The following is a 17,209-nucleotide window of genomic DNA, read 5'->3' as shown; positions in this document are numbered from 1 at the left end:
TGCTGTTTTTTTTATTTAGGCAGTTTACAGGCACAGAGATAAAGAGTAGTTAGTATCAAGTTGGCTCATCTAAATAGTGGACAGCAAAGGTTTTGTATGGCTGTGTCGTATGCAGATCAAGGACAGGCTGGATATTTTCAATGAGTCGTCCTTAGAGAGAAGCTCAGCGGAAAGATATTGGAAACTCCAGGTGGATCCTCATGCTACTTTGGCGTTTTGAGTGTATAGCAGCATACCCAGTGTTGGAGGACAACTAGCTTGCCACTATACTTGCTGTTGTTGTTCGGGGCCGGGTTATTACTTGGGTAGGAATAACCTTTCAGGAGGCACAGATGTGATAGAATATAAATGCATTTATTAGGTAAGTAATTTAGATAAAGGTCAAGAGAGCTGAGCACGTGTGTTGCAGCAGATACGGTCATCCAGTTCTGGACTTTTGAAGTCCTTCCAGGTAAGAGAACACTGTGATGTGCACAGTCTGAAACTACACAATAAGCAGTCCATGAGGTTGCCACAAAGAGCAAAATAGATGATGCTAAATAGAAGACTCGAGGTCAGGTCATCATGCCCCCAAAAGGCTCCACAGGGCACGATGCTTCAGACATTCCTGAAATCGTGACACCCCCTCAAATCTACTCTAGACTTATTCAGATCTATAATAGTTCAAAGTTTATGTGTCATTTGAAAACAATATGGCATTATCTCCCTCGATCCAATGGGCTTTTGTCAAAAATGATATGTTGATACATCACCGGTGACTTTCACTGAATTGCATAATATACAAATTACACACAGGGTGTCTTTGTGCCAGTGCCTGACTCACCCGGTTTGGGCCTTAACATGACCAGCTTCATTCCACAATCTCTTTACAAAGGACTGCTTGGTGTACATACTGTGTTGTCATCATTTTTTTCAACCTGCATGGGCACTGTTGTGAAGCGGCACATTTTAAGCCAAACCACAATCTTTTCTTAAGACTAGGCAAGTGTTTATATACACTGCTCAAAAAAATAAAGGGAACACTTAAACAACACAATATAACTCCAAGTAAATCAAACTTCTGTGAAATCAAACTGTCCACTTGGGAAGCAACACTGATTGACAATCAATTTCACATGCTGTTGTGCAAATGGAATAGACAACAGGTGGACATTATTGGCAATTAGCAAGACACACTCAATAAAGGAGTGGTTCTGCAGGTGGGGACCACAGACCACTTCTCAGTACCTATGTTTTCTGGCTGATGTTTTGGTCACTTTTGAATATTGGTGGTGCTTTCACACTCGTGGTAGCATGAGACGGACTCTACAACCCACACAAGTGGCTCAGGTAGTGCAGCTCATCCAGGATGGCACATCAATGCGAGCTGTGGCAAGAAGGTTTGCTGTGTCGGTCAGCGTAGTGTCCAGAGGCTGGAGTCCCTACCAGGAGACAGGCCAGTACACCAGGAGACGTGGAGGAGGCCGTAGGAGGGCAACAACCCAGCAGCAGGACCGCTACCTCCGCCTTTGTGCAAGGAGGAACAGGAGGAGCACTGCCAGAGCCCTGCAAAATGACCTCCAGCAGGCCACAAAAGTGCATGTGTCTGCAAAAACAGTTAGAAAGCGGATGGTATGAGGGCCCGACGTCCACAGATGGGGGTTGTGCTCACAGCCCAACACAGTGCAGGACGCTTGGCATTTGCCAGAGAACACCAGGATTGGCAAATTCGCCATTGGCGCCCTGTGCTCCTCACAGATAAAAGCAGATTCACACTGAGCACATGTGACAGACCCACAGAGTCTGGAGACACCGTGGAGAGCGATCTGCTGCCTGCAACATCCTTCAGCGTGACCGGTTGGCAGTGGGTCAGTAATGGTGTGGGGTGGCATTTCTTTGGAGGGCCGCACAGCCCTCCATGTGCTCGCCAGAGGTAGCATGACTGCCATTAGGTACCAAGATGAGATCCTCAGACCCCTTGTGAGACCATATGCTGGTGCGGTTGGCCCTGGGTTCCTCCTAATGCAGGACAATGTTAGACCTCATGTGGCAGGAGTGTGTCAGCAGTTCCTGCAAGATGAAGGCAATGAAGCTATGGACTGGCCCGCCCGTTCCCCAGACCTGAATCCGATTGAGCACATCTGGGACATCATGTCTTGCTCCATCCACCAACGTCACATTGCACCACAGACTGTCCAGGAGTTGGCGGATGCTTTAGTCCAGGTCTGGGAGGAGATCCCTCAGGAGACCATCCGCCACCTCATCAGGAGCATGCCCAGGCATTGTAGGGAGGTCATACAGGCACGTGGAGGCCACACACAATACTGAGCCTCATTTTGACTTGTTTTAAGGACATTACATCAAAGTTGGATCAGCCTGTAGTGTGTTTTTCCACTTTAATTTTGTGTGTGACTCCAAATCCAGGCCTCCATTGGTTAATAAATTTGATTTCCATTGATGATTTTTGTGTGATTTTGTTGTCAGCACATTCAACTTTGTACAGAACAAAGTATACAATGAGAATATTTAATTCATTCAGATCTAGGATGTGTTATTTGAGTGTTTCCTTTATTTTTTTGAGCAGTGTGTTTTGGTTTTAGTGTCTACTTCTAACCAAGGAACAGACACAAAATAAATGTCAGCGGTATCTGACGATCAGATGTCAGCGGTATCTGACATAGCAGCAGAGTTTGACACCCTGGATGAGTTGAGTTGCATAATTTCACACCATCTTGGCTTTCTGTGACACAACCCACAAACCATGACTGCTTTTTTTATACTTCAACATACCAAAATGTGTGTGGTGAATAAGGTCTATACCCAAAAATCTCACTGGACTTAACAGTAAAAGAATCCCAGTGTCTTATTTATGGCGTTCTTAAACGTTTAAGGCCTTTACTTTGTCAAGCGTGTGTGTGTGTGTGTACGTGTGGGGTGAGGAATACTGGTCTGGGAAAGGTTTTAGCAGCAGCTTCTTAGGTACAGTAGTCTACTGTGTCTACTGTGGACACAGTGGGGGTCAAATGCTTTAAGTGTTGTTTTAACAGACTAGAATTTCTCCTGCTGTGTTACTCCCATCTCTCCCTATTTCTACCCCCAATCCCTTTTCCATGCAGGGAGCAGTGGGCTGTAATCACTAAATTACTGTTTTCAGACTCAGTTCGAGTCACCAAACTGTGCAGCTCCCCCACCTCTTTCCCTCATTGTCTCTCTCTCTCTCTCTCTCTCTCTCTCATTCCCTCTGTCTTTCTCTCTTTGTCCTATTTCATTTACTCTCTCATGTCGTTCTCTTTCCAGCTCGCCTTCATTATTTATTGTGAAGCTGTCTTACTGTAAGCTGCCTTTATGAGTGGAAGACTGTGCGGGAGAAAGAGAGGAAGACAGAGGCAGCCCGGGGGATAGAGGCGAGGGCGGGGAGAGGAGAGGAGAGGAGTGCGAGGATGGAAAGTTTGGAATATGAAATGAATTTGATTAATGCACCGCTGATGAAATGATGAAACACTGGGCTTTCGTAATGAGAGCACTACCCGCTTTGCCATTGCTCAGGCTCTGTATCTGTTTATCCATTCTGTCCTCACTTGTATCTTCTCTCTAAAATGGAGCGCACTCCTCCGACATTAAAACACTCAATTTTTCAAAATCCGGAAACCCCTTCCTCGGGGGAGAAGTTGACGACATGAGCTAAGTGTTTTATCGCCCCAGCTGTTTTGTCTGAGAATAAATACAATTCGTTTAAAATTTGGACCAAGTTGCAGTGACATCAGAAGCGAGGCATCCTGTCCTCACAGAGGACCTCATGACAAATGAATGTGTGTGTCCTTGAGTCAAGCATAGGTAGAAGGCTATGCTACTTTCTCTCTGTCCTCTCTTTTTCTTGTAGCATGGGACGGAGGGGGGGGGGATTGAGAGAGGGGTGAGAAATGAGGAAGAGCAAAGAGAGCATGGGAGAGGAGGGGTTGTCATGGGAACAGACATGGAGAGCCCTGTGTGAGTGAAGAGGCTTGAGACAAAATGACAGAATAGTGAAGCGACTGAACTTGGGATAGGCAGGTATTTAAAAAGAAAAAAGAAAAAAATCAACAACATACACGACATGACAGCGGTGTGGAAATAACTCTCTTGTTTGCGATTCACTGTTAAAACAAACGCCAGGTGCAGTGCAAGCAGGATATCACAAATAAAAGGCTCCATTCCCTTGTAAGACCGTAAACTGTGTGCTTGTTTGTTTTACTGTGAGGCAGGGAAAGATCTAATGCTCGCTCACTGCAGGTTGTGCACTGAGATCCCTCACCATCCTCCAATTAGAACTCTGAAAAACACTCTTTCTCTCCTCCTTTCTCTCTGCTTGCTCTCTTCAGCCGGTCCCCACCAGCCCCACCAGCACCTCCCCCACACCCGGTGGAACTTTGGGCATGTCCAAAATGGATGCCCCCAGCATGCAGGATGTCTACATCCTCTCCCCCGTCTCCGGACTCTATAGCACCAGGTCAGATACACACAAGCAGATGCCTGATGATGACCATTATATTGATTATTATGATACAGCAGTGATGAGTGCGCTGATGACAGTGGTGATGACAGCTCTGTTCTCCCCAGAGAGGAGATGGGTCTGATGTCATGTGATGACATCAGCCGCTACAGCGTTAGCTCCCAGTCTGGCTCTAAAGGCTCAGAGGCAATCAGTTACTACCTGGACCAGGACAGCGGTCAGTACTTCTCCCTGCTGGAAGGAGATGGACCGCCGGGACCTGACTATGACAGGGGCCGCAATACCGGGGTTCGTCGACGAGACAAGACCCCTACCCATGGTAAGATGATGAGTGTGAGCAGGAATGGCTCCGGGCATGTGTTTGTGATGCAAAAAAGAAAAAAAGTCATGGTTTCTTCCACAAGTTCTCTCACCTTTTCTTTTCACCATTCTCTCAGAGCTCCTCCTTATATGTTTGTTCATCACCTGCTTCATGGCTCTGCTCCCTTGTGTCATTTTCTGGCATGCACATGTGCCAAAAACAAACAAAATCACACGCCAAATAGTCAATCCAAATAAACTGTCTCCAGCTCCCTGTCTGCCCCACCACCTGTGTCCACCATTGTTCCAGATCACTTCCAAAGCATCCTGTAATGTACCCTCCTGCAAGTCTATCCAGGGACTGCTATATGACACGCAGGATGAGGGTCATGGAAACTGAATCAGAAGGCTGCTTTTCTGTATCCTCTTTAGCAGCAGCTAAATGAAGCTGACAACCTCCTTTCACAACATTAGACATTACTCCCTGTGTGCTTATATATGCAAGAATAATTATCCTTGTATGTTTAATGTGTAGCTTTGTGCCTAGCAAAACAGTGTCACAAATTTTCTCCAGGACTGAAGGAATAACGGATTCAGTAGTACCACTGTAAAAAATAAAAAAGATAACATTTGGGAATTTTAATATTTTCTATTGAGAATTTAGAATTACTTTTTGGAAAGTAATGTCAGATTCAAGTGCAACAATATATATTTCACTATTGTCAAAAAGAGTCAACATGCTAACAGATTATTTTAAATGCCAGTGTGGATACTACCACTATAGTAGAATATGCTAGTATTTTCTGTATCTCTAAGGGCAAAGTGAGGGGATCACCAAAGTAAGTAGTTCCAGGATGTTGAATTTAACCAGCTTCCATTTCAAAGTCATCTTCATGTGCACCTCTGGACCACTTCCAGTGCTGCTGCTATTTTAAGATCACCCGGTGGGAGTTCTATTCTGTCCCTTTGCACTGTGCGCTTTGCGCTTTCACCATGGACCTCAACTTGTGCAGAGAGGAAACATCAACTTTTGCTTCAAACTGGCCTTCTATCAGGGATTGTCACAGGTGAAAATTGTGACTGGTGATACAGCTCAGAGACCAATTAGCAGCGTTTGATTAGAGTACAAGTTTTCAAAGTGCAACCAGGAGTTCCTTGATTTGTTTTGGGTTTTTTTTTTTTTTTTGTTAATCACTAGGCTGTGCAAGGTGAATTCATCCTCCGGGGTAAGGCTATAAACCTGGACTGTAAAACTTGATGCAAACCACCTGAGCAGAGCTGCAAAGGTTTCTCAGGTTGATGAATTGAATGAGTTCCAGAACTTTACAGGACATTTTGCATTTTGATTCAACTTTTGGGACAAGATTTTCATTCAGTGGATGCTAAGATATTTTATTTGGGATAAATATAATTAAGATGGCTTAATTGTTTCTTCTTTAGGCTGTGTTCAAAAACATTCCCTTGTTCATTCATATTTCTATGCAAAGTACAGATTCATTAGTGAACAGTAAAGTGAGATTTTGGTAATTTATTAAAGCTGATGTATTGCATTGTGGAACAAACAGCAGAAGTAGTAGTAGAGAAGGCTACTTGTTGTGGACAACTTTCCTCATTCCATGGTGGACTTTCTAAAAGCAAGATATAGTAAAGTATAGTACTGTGCAAAAGTCTTGAGCCAGCCCTTATTTCTTTATATTTTGCTAGGAAAATGGGGAGTGCAGTGATTTAGTGAAACATGCGAACTACAAACAGAAATACAGAATATAAGGCAAAAACAGAGTTTGTACAATTTAAATAATCTTGAAAGTCAATATCTGGGATGACCACCTTCATCCTTCAGCACAGCCTGAACTCTCTGAGGCAGCTTTCTTCTCATTTCTTTAAGCAGTCTTCAGGAACAGTTCTCCAGGCTTCTTGAAGGACATTCAAAGCTCTTCTTTGGATGTTGGCTGCTTTTTGTTCTGTTCTCTGTTAAGATGATGCCACACTGCTTCAATAATGTTGAGGTCCAGGCTCTTGGGAGGCCAATCCATGACTGATAGTGTTTGTTTTTCTATCTGGGTACAGTTTTACTGCATTGAAAGTGTGCTTGGGATCATTGCCACACTGATCTGTGCTGATTGATGCTTTCCAGATGGTATTGCATGGTGGATCAAAATCTGATGGTACTTTTCTGTGTCGAAAATTCCATCCATTGTGACAAGATTCCCACCACCACTCCTAACACTAACAAAATGCCTAAAGGCACAATTTAAAATGGGTTCTTTGCTAAGTTGCCTGTTATTTATAGACGCAACACTGGTCCATCCCTTGAGTTAGGTGCCTTTTACATTTATGCCTGAATGATTCATAGGTCAGTTTCAAGTGGATTAACAAACAAAAAAACATTCCTCTGAAAATGACCAGGTATAAGTACTGGACTACAAATGAGTGAAAAAGCAGCCAAAGTACTAAGAAAAACTTGAAAGACCTTCAGAAAGCCTGGAGAACTATTGTGCAAGACCACTTTAAAAATTCCAACAAATTCTGGTTCCTTGCAAGCAAAATAGAAAGAAAAAAGGGGTGGCTCAAGACTTTTGCACAACACTGTAACTATATAGTAAATACATTGTGATTTCTGACACAGTCATCCACCTGGCTTTGATGAAGGAAAGCTGCAATTAAGTGACAAGAAAATATAAATTCAGTCTAATTATAGGGCCTTACTTGACAATCGCCTTGCAAGCTGCGAAAGTCTCCCGAGAGTCTGCCGAACCCACTACCTGCACACATCTTCGCTCTCACCTGTCCGCCCCACAAGCAATGCCCCACGCTGTCTCTCAGTCACTGCGTCCCCCACAACACCCCACCCCCACTCCCTCCCCCACAGCAGACTATCTGATTGATGATTGGTACTTCCAGGTGACCTCAGACCCGTTTCCATGCCTCCCGAATATAACTGGATGGCCGAGGCCAAGGAACCCAGCATGGGCAAAAGAGGGAGCCGAGGTACACACACACAAACACATGTACATGCTAACACACAGCCCTCACACACATAACGCACACTGTTCAGATTGGTGCTTTGCTCCATACTCAGCTCAACACATTTCAGCTCATTTTCTGGTTATCCATGGTGGTGTGGTTGTGTGAAGATACATATCTACCAGGTATGTATCTGACAGGGTGAAAAAATAAACATAAATGCAAAGCGACTGCATTTATACAGCTGCCCTGGAAATGTGGATATTTCCATGTTACCGATTTTGCCCAGCTTCACCTTTTTGCAGCAAGACTCGATCTGTATTCAGCTGGGGAGCCACAACTCTGCCATCAGAGAGTCTATGAATAATATTAAAGCACAATACTAATGTTGGGGTTCTGCCCTTCTCCTTCTCCCTCTCCTTCTCGTTCGCTCTGTAACTTTTTAGTTTTCTAATATTTAAGTGTAAATTAGGTAAGATGCCTTATCTATCTGGATAAAACTTTCTGTGACCAACAAGATTTAGTTACTGTGGTGCCTCCCAAATCAACATAATCACTGCCAACAGATATGTCTATCCCCAGCTGTGGATCCATATCAGATACAACAGCTCTGAGGCACTTTTATCCCTTTCTGCTGGGTTTTTATCTGTAAGGGTCTACAGGGGTCTACCCCCCCCCCCCCCAATGGTTTTTCTCTTTCTGTCATCCAGTCTATTGATCCCGTCCATCGTCTAATGTCCATGTCCCTCCAATCCCCCTCCTCTTCTATACAGATTCAGACAACTCCCTCCTGCGCTACCTTAGTGATGACAAGATCCTGGTGATCGAGGAAGAACCCGAGGGTCCGGGTAGAGAAAGCCGGCGGGACTCCACCAGACGTTCACGACGTAAGAGCCGCAATCCCAGCAGCCCTAGCTTTCCCATCAGCCCCTCCATGCTGTCCTCCACCCTGCGCCTAGACCAGCCACCTGAAGCTTTGCCTGTAAGTACAACGGCTTTGAAATAAGATTGTTGCCTTTAAATACAGGACACGTAAATTAGACGCACCACTATCTGGACACAAATATGAGGGGCATTACTGCACATGGCATGGACAGCATGCACATCTGTGAAGGCACCTAAATCCAAGTTTTGGAGCAACACATGCTGTCATCCAGATAATGCCATTTGACGGGAAGACAATACCAAAACACATTTTGCAGCTATTAAAACAGCGTGCATCCAAAGACCAGTGGGGGCAAACTCACCTGCAGTCCAAAGCGTCACCCATTTTACCTTATAAACATTCCCCTTTCAAAATTGATGCTGGAGCCTATCCCAGCTTCAAGGGGCAAGAGGCAGCAACACCAAAAAAGCCTGGCCAGGTCGCCAGTCTGTTGCACACAAATACAAAGAGACATAGAACCACTCACCCTCACATTCACGTCACAATTTACAATCACCAGTTAACCCTAAATGCATGTCTTTAGACTGTAGGAGAAGACTATGTGCAAACACCACACAGAAAGGCCCCAGCTGGCCAGTGGATTTGAACCCACGCCCCTCTTGCTGTGACACGATGTTGCAAACCAACGTTGCTCTATCATCTCCAAGAGGAGAAGATATTGTTCAAAAAATAACCAAACAAGTTTGAGCACTTGATATGCTGTCTTTGTTCTATTTTCAGTTAAACGTAGGGTCTAAATATTTATAAAATTATTGCTATTCTGTATTTCCAAAGACATTTTCCAACACTTTTTGGAAATAGGGTTGTACATGATAGAAACAAACATCACCTGTAGGGTCAGCAAAGCTTTTTATGGTTCATTTAATCATTGATGGCCTTCAAAAATGAGTCTGTATCCCTAGGTACCATGAACTGTATCTGTGACACTGTCTTCATGGGCACTCATTCAATAATATTATGCAAGTTTAAATATTTCCCAGTAAATGACTATAGTGTTCAGCAGTTTAAGTTTACTGAGTCATTTTTAGAAGCTAAACTACTGATAGACCCAATTTTAAAGGTTTATCATCATTAAGAATTACTGGTCGTATTGCTAGGTTTTCCTAAGACAGCGTTAAGAAAACAAAAAGCACTGAAAGACTGACCAATTTATTGTCCCTTGGTCCTTTTAAGTTTTTTAATATTAAAAAAAACAAAACAAATGATAGCATCAGGAAGTCGGTATTCTTTAACTTTAATGTCTCTATGTTAGCAGAGCCTTTCTCCTCTGCGGTTAATGTCAGACACCAAATACAGGTGGAAATTAGTTATGAAGTACGGAAATTATTAGACAATAAGATGATGAAGAAGAAGAAATTAAAAGACAAAAATAAACAACAAGAATTAAAAATGCAAATGAAAAGTCTTCAGAGGACCCACTGAGTGTATCTGACGCTTTATTATCAGTGAATAACACATCATAAAACTGATCATATGTATTAAATATAATTGCTTGTTCTCATTATTAGTGGCAACATTTCATACTTTTAACAGACTGCGTTCAGACATTTTGGGCCTCTGAGAAGGGTTGTAGGATAGGTCATGGTGTCTGCACAGTCTCACGTACTGTCGGTTGTGTGAGTGTGTGTACATGTCAGGTAGAGGACACAAAGGAGAGTGAGAATGATAAGCGTTATTGCATGGCTGTCAGCATCACCAGTGATGAGAAAGACAGTGACACTGAGGCACTCCCCTCTATAGCTCATACGTATCTCCCAAGCGCACGTCGGTACACACATGCTCACACGCACACAGCTATACACAAGCAAACAGGCATCCAAGGAGGGCATTTGTATGCAGGGTAGCCATCTCACGACTCATCCTAACTCATCCTAATATCCCCATCTCCTCAGACACGCCTGAGTCTAAATAGGAGTTTATTCTGAATAAACACACACACACTCGTGCACACACAGGAGCACGTATCCCTGTGAGTAGGTGTATGACTCAGCATCAGCTAGACCAATTACAAGCGCAACTGACAGACTGTGCTTAAAACACTACGCACGCAAACACACACACACATACACGGCTAGCTAACAGCTTAGCTCACACCGGCCCTCTCTGACCCTCTCAGCTGCGTGTTCCTCGCGGTGGTGACTCATATCTGTTCGGTGGTACATGAAGTATACTGTCCTTCACTAACAAGCATATACAAACCTAAACGAACCGTGGGTTTCATCTTTCTCATTTCCTCTGTCTGATTCTTGTCTGTCAGTGCAACAGTTTGGCAAATGTCACACAAACTTAATTGTGAGCATTTAGAAGATTTGTGATGTGTCCTATCTTTTTCTATCTTTTGCACTTGTGTAGTAGTAGCAAAGGAACGTGCAACAGTATTTGTGCTGCAAAATCTCCTGGAAGCCTGCATGGATTATGAGATAATGAAACCCTGACTGAGCCCCTGCTCTCCAGCAACAAATGCTCCTAATGATCTCTTCACACTATGGCTCAGGATCAAACAATCCCTTGAGAACCCAAAACTGTGCACGAGTAGTCTCATTTTTTTTTTTTAGGAAAGTTATCTTGTTGTAACTAAAATGAGTTGTAACTAAATTGTTACAGTTAGGCTCCTAACTGTTTGGACACTGACACATTAATTTGCCTTTCTACACCACGGTCTACACGGTCAAGATGCAATTGAAGTGCACACCTTCAGCTTTAATTCAAGGGCTTCTACAAAAGCACTGCGTTAACTGTTTAGGAATTACACATTTTTATACGCAGGCCTCCTTTTTCAGAGGTTCAAAAGAATTTGGGCACTGCCTTCATTATTCCATAACAAATTAAGCAGATGAAAGACCTGGAGTTGATTCTGAGAGTTTAACTTGTATTTGGTAGCTTTTCACTGGAACTCTCAATATGAGGTTCAAAGAGGAGGAGGGCGTCATTAGGATGAAAAAAAAAAAACCCTAAGCAAACCTGTCGGAGAGACAGCAAAAACTTTCTAGCACAATGTTGTAATTCTTTAAAAGAAGGAATGTAGAGTGGAGTCATGTTAACAACAGGGTTCCAGCTAGTGATTGATCACCCGGTGCTGTGCCTGGCAGAGGTACCGTCACGCCAAGCTGAGAATTTCAGCTGTTAGCCAGCAGAACGGATCACTATCATCACAGTTTGCTAGCAGGTGTGGCCATTAGCACGAGCAAGCGGTTGTTTGGTACCAAAAAAAAGCCTTATAACTTAGAAACTATGACTCTTATAAGTGTGGTGTGTATTGTCAACATAGAGGAAGATTTAAAATTTGACCTCTGACCTCTTCTTCAAGAACAAATATAGTCAAACATTCATAAGTCTTCTTTCTTTAAAGGAAGACTTTTAAAACCCTGCCTAAAATTCTGCTGCCTTTGTTCACCCAAAATGTGTTATATCTTTAAAGTACTGTCAAGAGAATGAGCTGCCTAGTTAGTTAGAAATATACAGTAGTATAATATTACACAATAAGCTCAGGCTATTCATGTCTAGTCATTCACAAATCAGTGCCTATTATCCATCACCTACTCCTACATAATGTTTGTGTAATCAAAGTAATCGCCTGTCGTGCTACCTTAATCTGATTTTTACTGCAATACAAACTTCTTAAAGTACGTTTAACACACAGTCACAGTCACAGATAGTTTGCCTGGAGACTCAACTGCAACATTAAACAATTTAGTAAAAATAAATAAATAAATAATTAAAATAAAAGGGAATGCAGTACTGATAACTCTTGGAACGTCAGCTGAAAAGCCTTATTCTGCTGTTATCTTCACATTATACAGTCTAGTAATTGCATTGTGTTCATTTTTCTTGCCGTTCATTTGTTTGCATTATTAGTTAAGTAATTTGTCATATAAGGCATTTGTGAGCATTAAGGAAATTATATTATCATCATCAAAAGAAGGAGCATTAACATTAAGTTAGGTGAGCAATGCGTGACAAAAGAGTGACAGACATTATCCTTCATATAATACTGCTTAAGCCATTTTTAAAGGTCTAGTGTAATAGCTTTAGTTAATTCATGAATTTATACAGTACAGTATATATTTGTGCAGGATTATGTAGGGTTTTAGAGGTAATTTAATGGAGTTTTTTTTTCTTTTTCAGCGAGGTGCAGACACACTGAGGGCAGACACAACAGACAGGTGAGTTTGTGGCTGTGGCTGGTTAGCAGTTTCACTGCATGCTTGTGATTGGTGGGGCAGGTTGCGAGAGTCGCTTGTGGTGACTTTGAGTTCTGTCTGCAGGTACTCTGGCTCAGGAAGCTCAGGAGCCGCCTCCATGAGGAAGGTAGGGGAGAAGAGAGTGCTAAGGGGACTGGCTGTGTATTTCTTAAGATGCTTTATGAACTCATATTAGTTCTGATGGGATTTTTCAAACAGCGCCGCCTTTTCAGTGCAGTGATTCTGACTCCAGCACCATTTTAATGAAGCTACAGTTTCATCAACAATCTCCTAGCAACCACATCTGCTGTTACATCGAGATCGATTGTGTCTTAATCGGTGAACATACAGCCAGACAGGAGCAGGAGAGATTCCTGAGATTAAATCAGTTGAGCACTCTGATAATTAAATAAAAAGATAACAGTCGGATAAGTTAAATTGGTTTCCATATTTAGGTTATTGTGGCACAGGGAGCTGTCTTAGTCATTAGCCCCAGCCTTTTCTCTCTGAGTTGTAGTATGCAGTGACTAAGCTTGTTTGACTGTAAACAGACAAATAAAAAGCCAGTAGGCTCATTCAGTTTTGCTAGTGTTAATGGTAACACCTATAGTCAGTAAATCCACTCACATTAGAGATGCAGTTTCATGTGGAATATTCCTGTGGAAAAATCATTTGGGAGCAGCAGGCTGACCTTAAACACCTATACCTGACTAGCCTGACTGAGAAGGCAGACAAAGGTCTGCATGGATAAATCCTGACTCCTCTGAGCTTCAGAGTTTGAGCCACTGCCTTCTGGTCAGAGGTGCAGGTACCCAAGAATCAGAACCAAAAGAGCAGAAAACTCATTTATTCTCAAGGCAATAATTCAGTTAGCTGCAGTAGCCACGGAGAGTTTGGTGTCATACTTGGGCGGGGGGGGGGGGGCATAGATATATAAAAGATTAGCATTTTACTCCATGCAAATCATGGTTTACAGCTATTAGCATGCACTTTAAAAGCCTGGACTGATGATCTTTATAATTGCTGTGTTAGATGATTGTTGTTGTGGCTGTCTGATTTATGTCAAATATTCTGTCCTACACCACAAATTGCCTCTCAGGTTTTCTAAATCTGAGTCACAACGAAGAAATAAAACATTTTCATGCTCTCAAATGAAAGGTTACAATCTTAAGCTATAAGGGGCACACTTAAATGCATACACCTGAGTAGGTGTTTTATGCAATACAGCCCCATGTGGGCTGATATAATCTATGTGGATGCTTTTGTTTACTGGTTTAGATATTGCTGTGTAGGACCTGCTCAAAGCAGGCATTGCTGAGCAAAATGTCATGCTAGCAACTTGATTTAAAAGAGAAGACACATTACTGTCAACACAGAAAATCAGAGGGTTGTTCCCATCAGGTGTGCGTTTTTAATAAAGTGTGATAAATATCTACTTCTGATGTACAACCCCAAATCCAACAAAAGGTTAAGGGATCTGCAAACTTCATGAACCCATATTTTATTCACAGCAGAACACGGATGTGCTCTATTGTTTAAACTGAGAAAATGTACCATTTTAAGCAAAATATTAGCTCTCTTTGAATATGATGGCAGCAACACATCTCAAAACGTTGGGACTGGGCCACGTTTACCACTGTGTAACATCCCTGTTTGGGAAATGAGGAGACCAGCTGCTGGACTTTTTGGGGGGAGGAGTGTTGTCCCAGTCGTGTCTGATAGACGATTCTACCTGCTCAACATTCCTGGGTCTTCTTTATCATATTTTTTGTTTTCAGTTGGTGAAATGTCTGCACTGCAGGCACGCCGGTTCAGAGTCTTGTACTGTGAAACCATGCTGCTATAATAGCTGCAGTTAGCATTATCTTGCTGAAATATGCAAGGCATTCCCTGAAAAAGATGCCATCTAGATGGGAGCACATGTTGCTTTAAAACCTGTATAGACCTTTCAGCACTGATGTTGTTCCCCCATACCTTCAGAGAGGCAGGCTTTTGAACTGAGTGCTGATAACAAGCCGGATGGTCCCTCTCCTCTTTAGTCCAGGGGATGCAGCGTCCGTGTTTTCCAAAAAGAATTTCAAAGTTTGATTTGTTTGACCACAGAACAGTTTTCCATTTTGCCTCAGTGCATTTTTAATGAAGATCACAGGCAGCCAGTATTGATTCTCAGCCTTGTCCCTTGCACACAGAGATTTCTCCAGATTCTCTAAATCTTTTGATGGTATTATAGACTGTAGATAATGAGATATTCGAAAGTCTTGAAGAACATTATCTCCAAACACAATTTGTAGACACAGTTTTCTGCAGATTGTTACTGACCTGCTGCCAGTTAACCTAATTAGTTTAATTAGCAAAATGTCCCCCCCAGCTGTTTCTTTTCAGTACCGCTTACTTTTCCAGCCTTTTGCTGCCCCCGTTCCAACTTTTTTGAGATGTGTTGCAGCCATCAAATTCAAAATGAGACAGCATTTTTTATAAACATGTTGAAACAGTTGACATGTTTTCTATGTTGGATTGTAAATAAAGTATGGGTTTATGAGATTTGTAAATCATTGTGTTCTCTTTTTATTTACATTTTATGCAGAATTTAAACTTTTTTGGAGTAGGGGTTGTATTTTATTAAATTAATAAAAGCCTAAAAAGGAACAGCCCTGATCTCTTTGGCACACAGGTTATTACAGATTGTAGGTCACTTCCTGCTCTCTAGTAGTTTTAGCATTGTGATTGCCCTGTGCCTGTAATCCTCTTTGGTGTCTGCCTGACGAAATGTAAAAATCAGTTAAACATTGTGAAGTGAGCCAGCTGCTTTGCTGTGTGTTACAGACCAGTTACATGCCCACAGACTTTCGCACCATCAAGTTTTTTCTCAGCTAATGTCTTTCTTTTCTCCCCATCTAGTCTTTCCATTACACCTCTCTAAGAACGAAAACCAAAAAGAGAAGTAAAGGTAGGTATTTTTCTCCTTTATCTTCCTGTGTAGGATCTTCACACTGCAATAATGAATGTATGCCACAAAAGAGTCGTAACATTTGGATTGAATTTGTTAACCTTAGCAACTTACACCCACCTTAGCAACTTACACCATTACATGCTAACTTATTTTCTTTATCAGACTTTCAGGATTCTGGGTCTTTCTTCTCCCCCTCACTAGGTTCCCTCACCAGTGCCAGTCGAAGGAGAATCTCCTGTAAGGACCTGGGCCATGGCGACTGTGAGGGCTGGCTATGGAAAAAGAAGGACGCTAAAGGCTACTTCACCCAAAAATGGAGGAAGTACTGGTTTATCCTCAAAGAGTCGTGTCTCTACTGGTACACCAACCAAAATGTAAGGCATCCCATTTAAGCGTGTCCATTCTGATGTGCTTTTTACACAATATTATTGCCAAAACTAGTGAACACCAGCTAGATATAGAGGTGCATATAGAGGAAAATAGTCTCAAGCAGATAAATTGTGACATAAAAATGACCATAATGGCTGTCTTTCAAATTAGATACCAGATTAGAATTTTGAATAAAAACAAAAACACCACACGAGGTGTTATTAACAGCATGTAAGCGTGAGTGTTGCAGAGTATTAATGTAGTGTTTAACAAATCATTTTCTGTTCGGGTTTACATCTTTTTTTTTGTTTTGTTTTGTTCTTATTTATGAGGCTCCATTTGCGCCCAAATTATGTTCCCATGCTTCATTTTGCTGCGTTGTTGTGTACGTGTCTTTGGACTGTTGTGTTGATGTGTCATTTGGCTACAAAACCAGCTAAGGTGATAATGGGGATCCTAATTAACAAACAAGCAGCCAAGTGACACAGCGAGACAGCGTGCAGAACCAGAAGTGCATCAAGACCACAGGAATAGCTCTGACACGGACAAGCGATTTGTGAGGTGATAGCTGTGGACGGTCTGTCTGTCCGTGCTGTTTTATCACAGCTGAAGCTCAGTTCAAAGTTGACGTAAGCCTCTCCGGCTGACACTCATCGGATATTTCTCGGTAGACCCTAGAGAGCAACAGGTGAAAGTTGTGGGACTGATGTAGCAATTTTTGAAATTTGAGAGATTTGTGACATCTGGAGTGTGTAGTGTAGTGCGTTTAGTGTGTTGTTTAATTGTGGACAAGGCAAATGCTAGCCAAAAAGCCACCAAAGTAAGACTCAGGTACAGGTGTACAACGGGAGGAGTGACACACCTGGATGTGTCAGGCCTGCGATGGGCCCCTCTGGAGTGGCACAAATAATTTGTGTGGCATCTTATTGTGATGCCTGATTGTTCTGTGAATAGTGTGGCTGAGGCATTGCCTGCATTTTAATGTCAATAGTTGTCTATAACTTTGTTGTTTACTAAATTTGCACCTAAGT

General features: G+C 42.4%; 1 protein-coding gene across 2 annotated transcripts in view; it reads left to right on the top strand.

The window, feature by feature from the left end:
- LOC115787289 (connector enhancer of kinase suppressor of ras 2) overlaps positions 1–17,209 on the top strand; it is a 63,229-nt gene that overhangs the window by 37,140 nt on the left and 8,880 nt on the right. For both annotated transcript variants that reach the window (XM_030739917.1, XM_030739918.1), the window contains exons 10-17: positions 4,338–4,465; positions 4,576–4,787; positions 7,670–7,756; positions 8,506–8,714; positions 12,804–12,841; positions 12,944–12,986; positions 15,758–15,806; positions 16,011–16,183. In XM_030739917.1, coding sequence (XP_030595777.1) covers positions 4,338–4,465; positions 4,576–4,787; positions 7,670–7,756; positions 8,506–8,714; positions 12,804–12,841; positions 12,944–12,986; positions 15,758–15,806; positions 16,011–16,183 — 939 coding nt within the window. The remainder of the gene's footprint in view (positions 1–4,337; positions 4,466–4,575; positions 4,788–7,669; positions 7,757–8,505; positions 8,715–12,803; positions 12,842–12,943; positions 12,987–15,757; positions 15,807–16,010; positions 16,184–17,209) is intronic.

The sequence above is a fragment of the Archocentrus centrarchus genome, chromosome 10 (assembly GCF_007364275.1).
Source record: "Archocentrus centrarchus isolate MPI-CPG fArcCen1 chromosome 10, fArcCen1, whole genome shotgun sequence".
Classification (NCBI taxonomy): Eukaryota; Metazoa; Chordata; class Actinopteri; order Cichliformes; family Cichlidae; genus Archocentrus; species Archocentrus centrarchus.
This window is presented reverse-complemented; position numbering and strand designations above follow the sequence as displayed.